The sequence below is a fragment of the Cucumis sativus genome, chromosome 1 (assembly GCF_000004075.3).
Source record: "Cucumis sativus cultivar 9930 chromosome 1, Cucumber_9930_V3, whole genome shotgun sequence".
NCBI classification, from domain to species: domain Eukaryota; kingdom Viridiplantae; phylum Streptophyta; class Magnoliopsida; order Cucurbitales; family Cucurbitaceae; genus Cucumis; species Cucumis sativus.
In genome coordinates, this window is record NC_026655.2 from 10,679,723 (window position 1) to 10,690,172 (window position 10,450).

General features: G+C 35.6%; 1 protein-coding gene across 2 annotated transcripts; it reads right to left on the reverse strand.

Moving 5' to 3' along the window:
- Positions 1-2,030: 2,030 nt before the first annotated feature.
- LOC101208627 (OVARIAN TUMOR DOMAIN-containing deubiquitinating enzyme 6) lies at positions 2,031-10,229 on the reverse strand. Of its 2 annotated transcripts, XM_031887460.1 has the most exons (11): positions 10,075-10,229; positions 9,781-9,817; positions 8,805-9,697; positions 7,957-8,118; positions 5,124-5,201; positions 4,940-5,018; positions 4,536-4,681; positions 3,263-3,325; positions 2,935-3,000; positions 2,679-2,853; positions 2,031-2,564 (listed from the first exon to the last, which is right to left on the reverse strand). In XM_031887460.1, the coding sequence occupies exons 3-11, from the start codon at positions 9,495-9,497 to the stop codon at positions 2,353-2,355; spliced, it is 1,674 nt and encodes a 557-aa protein (XP_031743320.1). In that variant the 5' UTR covers positions 9,498-9,697; positions 9,781-9,817; positions 10,075-10,229; the 3' UTR covers positions 2,031-2,352. The 2 variants fall into 2 exon arrangements, with proteins under 2 accessions (XP_031743320.1, XP_011654529.1); XM_011656227.2 differs by lacking the exon at positions 3,263-3,325 and having other exon boundaries at positions 8,805-9,817.
- Positions 10,230-10,450: the final 221 nt, after the last annotated feature.

Genomic DNA, 10,450 nt, shown 5'->3' on the forward strand with positions numbered 1-10,450 from the left:
AAGGACTAAACATGCATAGAATCATTCTAAATGGTTTATGAAGGGTAACAACTTCTTTTTGAAACTCCTAGTAAAATTTTGAAATGTGCGAGATAAAACATTAGGGTCTAATAAACTTACTAAACATGCATAAAATCACTTTAAATGGTTTAGAAAGGGTAGTAATTTCATTTTGAAACTCCTAGTGAAATTTTGAAATTTGCGAGATAGGTGCGAGATAAAACATTAAGGCCTAATAAACTTACTAAACATGCATAAAATCACTCTAAATGGTTTATGAAGTGTAGCATTTTGAAACTCCTAGTGAAATTTTGAAATGTGTGAAATAGGTGCAAAATACAAGTGAGATAGGTGCGAGATAAAACATTAGAGACTAATAAACTTACTAAACCTTCACTATTAGTTTTACAATCAAATTGATATCCCTCCCAAGTCATCTTGAACGTATCTCGCACGTATCTTGCACCATCTCGCACATTTCAAACTTTCACTCCGACTTTCAAAATCAAATTGCTACTCCTCCCAAGTCATTTGGAGTGATTCTATGTCTGTTTAGTAAGTTTATTAGATCATTGTATTATATCTCGCTTTTTAAATAGTATCATTTTTTACTCAAAGCTTTCAATACATAATTGTTTCTTTTATACATGCATCCTCACCAAATAAGTGAAATAATGTAAAAGTTTGGTACTTTTAAATTTACTAGCAATGATTCTCACGTGTGTCATGGAGGAGACACATGTTTAGAATTTCATAATTACAATTTTATTTTCTATGTTTAAAAGATTTAGTTTATTAATATGCTTATGGGGTAAAGTGAAATAATTCTACCTCTATATTTTATAAATATATATAATATATATATAATTCCTTCTATGAAAAAGAATTGTAAAATTAGTAATTGATGCAAAGATTACAAATGTAACACTAATTATAATGATCAAATGAGTGTTATGTTGACATAATATACTTTGTGTTCAGACATCTTGCAACGAGACACCTAATTTAATCACTACATTTATTTGATGTGTAATCACCAATACAAAAACAATAAGTTATCTTTGAATGAGTATATTCATTCAATCTATATCCACCTACACAAAAACATTCTGACACTTCAACTCAAAAAATTGTCTCAAAGATTGAAAGACCTAATGTGTAACCAGTTACACCAAATGAGTTGTTTTTCATCAACGTAAGGTTGCGCCTCTATTGTTCTAACATTTTTCAACAGGCACCAATTGAAAATTTGTGCCCTAAGGACGGACAGGCAAGTAGTCATTTACAAAAAATGTAGGGGCAAAAAGGGAATGTAAAAGTTCTCCCTGCTTTCCCCTTTTACCAAATTTTTCTCTACATAGATTTTGTTCTTTAAAATTGGATATGTGAAATTCTTTTAAGATTGAAAAAAAAAAAACAAACTTGGATTTGTTATATCATACCATTCTTTGAAATTATCGGCTACCGATTTATTTCATTATTACCCTCAAATTTTGTTACACGTTATATTTATATTATGTCATAAAAAACAAACTTGGATTTGTTATATCATGCCAATAATTGTGCAACTCGAAACAAAATCTCACAAGAACTTGGATATTGGATATATAATGTTAACATGCTTGTTCAATTCATAGAGTAAGTAATAACATTAAGCAATAATAAAATTATAGTTCCAAAATTTTGTTGTAAAACATAACGAAATTTTAAATTTTATCAACGAGACATTTATTGGTAAATTTATTATATTTTACAAATATTTTTATTCATTTTACAATATTTAAAAATTTCTCTAATAATAATCATTATTTGTTCTATCAACTAATTGCATATAGACAAAGTTCGATGATTTAAATATCATCCATTCTGTATTTGATGACCTAGGAAAAGAAAATAGATAAATAACTAATTCAAAAGCGTTGGTTTTTAAGGTCTCGCAGATGTACACAAAATGCTATAGTTCGAATATTTTACATCAGTGAGGACAGGATTCGACCACTGACTATTCTTAAGAGAGTAAACATTTGAAGTGAGTTAAATTTTTGTTGATTTTCTTTTTTATATTTTATGGACAGCATACAATAAAATAATATCAAATACCGTATCAACAGCCATACATTTTCCGGGATGGAAGTGGAATGGAAACAAAAGAGAGCTTGTAATAGAGTTTGCTTTATTATATCATACCATACCAGAACAGGATTCAAGTTCGTTCCCCTACATGCCCTCTACTTCCTTTTAACATCTTCACTTTCTAAGTGAAACAAATGATGTTGGAATAGAGATAGAGAGAAAGACCAACCTTCTTCCATCTTTGGCCTAAGGTAATAGCTGCTGCTTGCTTTCCCTTCATCATTCTGTGGCTTTGCCTTTGCGTCTGCTGCTATCCCCAGTTTCCAACAAATAACAAACCATTGAATCCACATCCTCTCCAAATATGCTATAAGCTTCAATCACCTGTAGATAACTGAACCCCATTGAAAGCACCGTTCGCATCCCATTGCTTAAAACTGACTCCTGCACCCCACTCTCTCGCTTACAGTTACCCTCACTTCCCGAAGACCCTGAAGTTTTAAAACAAGACACTAGTAAGTACAACATGAAAGTAACTTCTCATATTCGTGCACTTTTACATCCCATAAAAATATCACTACGTATTGATTATTGTGTATACATACTGGCGCCTGAAGAGGATGGCTCTGCACCCGAGGTGGAGTTGTCTCTTCGGTCTAATTGTTGCTTCAAGGAGTATTTAGCAAGATATTCAGCTCTTGAAGCTTCCATCACCATCTGCTCGATCTCCTTTTCAGTAACCTCAAGATCTGAGAAATACCGTCCTTGAGCAAGAAGAGCCTGTCAATTCAGAAAAGTAAAAGATCACTCTTATTTTACAAATCTGCTCTAACCTATAATTTAACAGTCCAAGATACTTGCATTATCAAGCTGTTGATCTTGCTGCGCTTTTAAAGCAGCCTTCACTTTATCCTTGTCAACATTTGCCTGCAAAGTGCATATGAAAACGTCAAGGTCCATACAACATTCAACAAAAGAAAGTTTAAAAGCACACAACTTGCTGACTAGAATCTTTGACATACTGAAACTGCTTAAGTGAAGATTTAGGGAGCGTTAGGTGAGCAAAGTTGAATTGGGTTGGTAATTATTATACGAAGGGAGTAATTGGGGGAGCAATAACGAGGTGAGATATGCGTGGGTTCAATAACCAACCCTTTTAGTTAATGACGGCAGGGATTTTTTTACTCACCCAACCCAAGTTGGAGGCCTTAGGTTTCAAGAAATTTTGACCCCCACTTCTGCCCAACCAAAACTACAAGGACACAAAGAAAAACAAAAGTAATAGCATGTGATCCTATCAAGTAGTTGATAGAAACTGAATATATTAAAAGGTAAATGGATAACGGAATTACAAGATAAACCAATTGTTCAAGGTACTCGGACCCTCCCAATTTGGAGAATACTCTCAAGAGCTCTGAAAACTCTCTAGAATTGCTCTTTCCAAAGAAGCCAAGGAATAGCCCTAGGCCCCTAGCAAGATTTCATCCAGAGCACTCAAGCTTTGTCTCTCAGCCAACCACAAAATCATACTATGAGGTTTACACCCCTGCAAACCACACGTCTGACCGAAGAAATTCTGTACTTTCCCAGTGAACTCATGATGCAACAGATGGGAAAAACTCATCTTGACAGCACATAACGCACAATGGCAAATGGACTGAGTATTGGTAATATCTAGAACTGGTGCAAAGAAAAACTTCACTTCCTTTGGAATCACCCATCCGCCGTCCCAAAGCGAAGTACACAAAGCTTCATCTAACACTTTGTTTTTCTTGAAGGAGAACCAAACAAACAACAAACAGGCAAATGTACTGTAAGCATACCACACTTGTGTAACCATACCACACTTATCCAAACTTCCAGAGTAATGTATCGTGCCCATCAGTAGGACATCTAGTTTCCAACAGCAAAGCAAGCCTAGCCCACTCCACCATTCTATCAAAGAGACGCCTTCTCAAACCAAGGTGACAAGGTACCGTTCTCAAATATTTTGCCTTGGGATCTTTGGTAAAAAATGACAACATTACTTAAAGGGATCTTTGGTAAAACATGACAACATTATTTAAAGGGAGTTAGGGCATAAAGATTTTCTTTTTCTTTTTCTTTTTCTTTTTCTTTTTACTGACGAGATAATTCCATTGAATAATGAAATTACAATCAAGAGAAGGGAGGTGAAAACCCTATATTTTTCTGAAATTCTTTGCTTTACTTTTCTCTTAGAAAGGAACTGGTGTGGCCTCTTTGACATTACCAAGCCTTGAACAGGCTATAAATAATAACCATCACTGTACCCTTGGAAGGCTCATTGGGAAAATTATTTTAAAACCCACCTGATAGGGTTGGTGTCATTTTTTCACTTTTTTAATTATCTCTCTGGTTCAAGGGAGGTTTGTAACTATTTCCTTAAATGTTTTTACAACAGCAGAAAGGAAATAAATAACAGAACAAAGAAAAAGGCATACCCCTCGAAGACTGCTGAAGCCAAGCCCTGCACCAATTGCCAAGCGCCGTGGATCAACAAGAGAGTTGTAATGATTTCCATGATGATAACTCAACCGAATGGGAGGCAGGTCAGTAGCATAGTTTCCATGAAAGATGTTAATAGGTTCTGCATTAGACTAAAGGTAATTAAAAATTGTATAGAAAACATAGACTTCCATTTAACACTAATAATAATACTAATAATAGCAAACAAACAAACTGTAAGAAGGTTAAAAGAAAAAAAAGATTAGGCTCCCCATGCCAACAGTGCCAATCACAAACAATAGGCATAGACGATTGACACACTACTTGAAATTGGTTGGTAAAACACCATCCAAGAGCAGTAACAATAGTGATACGAATATGATATAAACATAATTTGCACCTGTGCCATAAGAAAAAATATGGATTGGTCGATTATACATCTCACAAAGAGCTTGGATTTCGGCATTATTTCCATATACCTGCAACAAATGAAAGAACCCCATTCCATCAACAATCACCAAACTTGAAGGAAAAAGCAATATAGAATGAAAGCATAAATGATAACAATTTAAACTACTTGAAACCTTGTCTCTTCTTTTCCTCTTGCAATAAGATGTAAATCCTTCAGTTATGAACTGGGAAAAGTGATCCCTTTCACGCTCCTGGACAGTATAGTAAACTCAATTAAATGTGCAGGCAAAACTGAAACCAAATGAAGCATGGTTTTTACACACAACTGGAACATAAAATATATTCAAAATAGTCATCTATATGTACCCGTTACTGGAATCTGTACGAGAAAAATCTTCCTCTACAGAAATCCAGTGACTAGTGCAGTATGTTTGCTGTTTCTGTATAGCTACCCTTTATTTGTTTATTGTAGCTAATTAGTCAGGCGGTTCATCATTTGGCAGCCCATACAAAATTTGACGGGAAGTAAAATCCAGCTTTTCTCTGATTCTTCTTTCATTTTTTTTGGGAAAAAATGATGAATCTTCTGGAATACATTTCTTTTTAAGCAACATAAAGGATCCATCCAATTGTTGTGGGGTTCAAGACTATAACAGTTTAGAATATTGTAATGGCATAATGAGTACTCTTTAGTTAAAACTTTTTTCTAAAAAGAAAAAAGAAAGGCGGACAAATTTGTAGTGGGTTACCTTCTTGTGAATAGTTTGTGTGCATCTACAATCTATACTACATTGATCATTTTTTTTTATTATTGTTACAAAATAACTTTCATTGGGGTTAAAAAAACGAAAGGTACAAGGGCAAGGGAGCCGCTTAAAGACAACCCTCAGATAATGAAAGATATCCAATTAATCAAAATATGTCCAATCGTATAGTTACAGAACTGCTTCAAAATTGAAACCCAAAGAGAACCATGAAATCTAACCAAGGACCAAACATCACTAGGATCCCATTCTCTTCCCCTAAAATTTGATCATTCCTCTCACCCCATATATTTCATAAAATCGCACACACCCCAGCTGTCCACAAAATACTACCTTTTTCTTTGAAGGGTAGGTTCAGGAGAAATTCACTAATTGTTGCTTGAAAGTCATGATGTCTTGCATAATTAACATAATCTTGTAGAAATAAGTTCCATACAGCTGTAGTGTAATGGCACAACCAAAACAGATGATTAAGGTCTTCCTCTGCTTTCCGACAAAGAATACTGCAAAATGGTCCCATAAGCATAGTTCTTTTCCTCACCATCCACTGTAAAGTATTAACACGACCAAGTAACAGTTGCCAGGTGAAAAAACTCACTTTCTTAGGGATCTTAAGCTTCCAAACAACCTCAAACACTGACTGTCTAGTGGGAGAAGGATCCAACAAAGATTTGAAATAAGATTCACAAGAAAAGCCTTCACTAGGACTAGGATGCCAAATTCCAATATCCTTTCTCCTCAATCTAAAAGAATAACTCTCAATCAGAGATAACAGAGAAAAAACCTCTGCCGTCTCTCTATCGGTCAAATTACGACAGAACCCAAAGGAAAAGGAAACAGAATTTTCAGACCACATCCAAAAATCTGATATAGAAAGATTTTTAAGGGTAGATGAATGATACAGACGTGGAAAAGACAAAGAAAGAATATTACCTCCCAACCACAGATCCTCCCAGAAATAAGTATTCTGACCATCCCCCACAATACAATGAGTTAATAAAGAGAACGTAGGTAATTCAAAAGAAATGCTAATCCAGGGATTCTTATGAGTGCCTTTAGCCCTTTTCGACATCCATTCAGGGGGGAGGTTACCATATTCACTTACAATGATTTTGTGCCACAAAGCCTCTGGTTCATAATAAAAGCAACAGAACCACATTGCCAACAAAGCTCTATTGGGACTCCCAAAGTTACTAATCACCAAACCCCCTTGATGCAACTGACGCCCTAACCCCTCCCAGCTAACAAGATGAGAACCCATTCCTTAATCAATACCATTCCACGAGAAGTCTCTCATACGCTTTTGTAAACTTTTACCATACCAAGCTGGGAATCTTGAATAGAGATAGATAGTATACTGGGATACCCGAAAGCACAACTTTGATTGAAGTTAATCTTCCCGCTTTAGAAAAGAAGTAACTTTTCCAAGATGCAAGCCTCTTGCGAATGCCATTGCAATTGATCGTTTTTCAAACAATTAATCATTTTTCTTTAATAAACAGCCAACGCCATTGCAAACTGGAAATGTTTAATGTCTTTGGTCTATTTATCATGGTGCAGTTATACTTAATAAACTTTGGGGGGGGACTTTAAGATAAGAGACGAGCTTTTCTACAGGATGTTCGGAATGAATAGAACTACATGTGAATCATGTAATGAGAATTCCATGAAGGGGTTGTTCTCTAAAATATCTTGCATTATTCTTAACCATCTATGAATATCGCCCGAGTGTTTCCGCCTCCTTTGGGAATAGGCTTGGGACTGAGAGGGCAATTCCTCATTTTGAACTTGTCCTCAATTTAATGAAGATTAATTGTTTGATTTAATTAGTTTCTCGAACTCGAACATCTATTATAGGCACCCGTAAGGTCAATTTCACTGTCTCTGTTGCTCAACCTATATACGCCTACTCCATTATTGGCAGACCAATTCTGTACAATTTTCTCTTTTCTTTTCTTTTTTAAGAAAGGATAAAATAGACATGTATTCTTTCCCAATGTCAGTACCAAGAACTAATCTTACAATGCCTTTTAAACAAAAACATAACATTTTTATGGTAAGAATTAACCTGCAATATCACCATTAAACATTGGTTCAACTTTGACATTCAATTCAGTCCACAAAAAAATAATAAATAAATAAATAGATCTTTCTTCGTCAAAAGAAGATATGGAAAGCATAAAACTTTTGAGGCCATCATCATAATATCATCAAAGAGAGATAACTCAAGGATTCATCATACCATGTAATCTATGCACATCTGACGAATCAGATCATATGTTTCAGAATCCCCATACACTTGATCTGCAACAGCACGAAAGAGGCAATTTCCATCCTCCAGCATTCTTTTAACTTCAAAACCCTTTACCCGCCTAATTTCAGCCTCAAATTGCCTCTCTCTTTCCTGGAATAAGTTAAATGAATCATACACATTGGATAAGTACAAGAACTCATAAAGATGAAATGTACACATTGGATGCGAACAAGAGTTTTTAAGGAACCCATGCTTCCAAAAAGGACTAAAGTGCTCATTCGTCAGGAAGATCCTTGAAATTGTACGGTTCAAGGTATCCAAATACCTAGATAAACAAATACCCAAACAAGGGGTAACGGATCTTATTTAATAGCCAAGAAACAGAAGTGGAAAACCCTCACATACATAATGAGTTGCATGAACATCTTAAACCACTGAAGCACAATGTGATGTGTGTTCTTGGAGAATTAACACAGAACAAGAAAGAAAACTGGAATTTTTTTTTTTTAATATTCTGCTAATAAAATAATATTAGCTATTATTTATACTATAACAAAACAAAGGTGACCTAACACTTTTCAACAGGTCAAAGATTATAATAACCAGCCCAGTAGGTAATGGGTAAACAACCAACTATTTAAGCAAACTAAATACATCACAATGTTTCAGGCGAAACCACAAGATAAGAGAGGATTTTTAGAATTTTATTTTAGCATATTGACATTTAAAACAAAAAAACAAGAATTTCAGAGTTCTAAAATATATTTAAGCCAGAAGAAACCAAAGAGTAAACCAAGACTTAATCAATTTATCTGTATCAAACCTACAAACCTTACCTGATCATAATAGGATACATAACATGAGTTCTGCTCATCAGCACTATTGTAACCCTCGTTATCAACATGTGATCTTGGAGATGAAGGACGTGACCCAGTGAGGGAGGTCCTATTTGAAACAACAGACCAGGGAATGCCACCTCTTGAGGACCCAATTCTGCCAGCATTTGAACTTCCCAAGACATGTCTCCTTGTGTTTGATGAGCTCACTGAAGAAGGTTTGAGTGGTGGGGCAGGGGGTGGTGGAGGTGGTGAATTCCCTCGAATGGCCTGTGGGGAATCCCCTTTACAGCACTCGTTTTCAGTAACATTCCTTTCAGAAGTTTGCAACTGGTCCGACACTATTCTAGCCGGTTCCCCTTGATCCATGATATCATCTTTAACGACTTTCTCATTGTCTCCAGAAAGTTCCTCCCTCAAAATTTCCATCTGGTGATCATTACAAGATCCTTCAATTAAAACATCCTCTGTTTTAACTGTCTTGCTTTCGCTATTTGCAGTATCCAAAACCTCATCAACAGTAGACTGCTCTTGTACAATCTCTCCAAGTTCCTCATCCTTCAAAGCTGGCTGTGGGGGAATAGAAACATGTTGTTCAGGGCGAGATGATGAAGAAGCAGGGGCAGAAGATCGGTTGGGGTTTGTAGAAGAAGAACCACCAGAGGAACCTCTCGGTATAAGAACCCTCGTCATTGGAGTGATGTTATCAAAGAAAGCCTCAAGAAATGAATGAGAAGCCCAATTATCAGCGTCAAGAAGCAAGCTTAGAGAGTCAAGAAGGCAGTAGGCATGGGTTTGTCACGAGTTCTTGCCTTGGGAGCAGTGACACCCAAACCTCGGCTAAAAATATTGTTCCAGCCCAGCTCCCTCTGCTGCTCCTTGCAAAACGATTTCTGCATTCCCCTAAAAATTCTCATGAGACCCAGACCTCGAACTTTAAACAAGAAAACCCTTCGTTTTAAGTAGTCGAATTTACCCGGAAATGATCAGAGAAGCGCTTCCACAAGTCCAAGCTGCAATAGAAAAACCATGTATCACAAAGAAAAATCCATAAACAACAGAGAATTATACGATTATCAAAGGAAGAAAAGGATGAGACAATCAATTATCCACCAAAAAGATTTCTGATTCTTTATCAAACAAGGCAAAACGGGGAGAAACGAAAAGAAAAGATCCGATCAACAGAATGAAGATGGAATCCATAAAGAAAAAAGATGAATTAAAAGAGGGAAATGGGGAAGTTGACTGATGAGGAGTAAGATGCTCTCACCTGGAGGAGAAGAAAGCCCGGAATGTTGGATCTGAGAAGGAATGAAGGAAGTGGAGAAGAAAAAAAAACGAGTGGAGAGCAAAAAGAAAAGAAAGGAATGAATTGAAAAGAAGGGAAATTTTATTTTTTAGGGTTTTTGCAGCGAAAAGAGGGAGAACAAACTTGGAGGCTAACTCAACACTATTATCATTATTATTACTATTGGTTTCTACAAAGTTTAAAATGTAACATAATTACGTTACACAAGTTTAAAATTCCCATTTATGTATAGAAGAATCTATTTCTATATTTATTTATTTTCATTATGTCTACATAATAATTTAAATTTATAATAGTTTGAATTAGGTTAATTTGCTGCAAGATCATTTAGACTAGA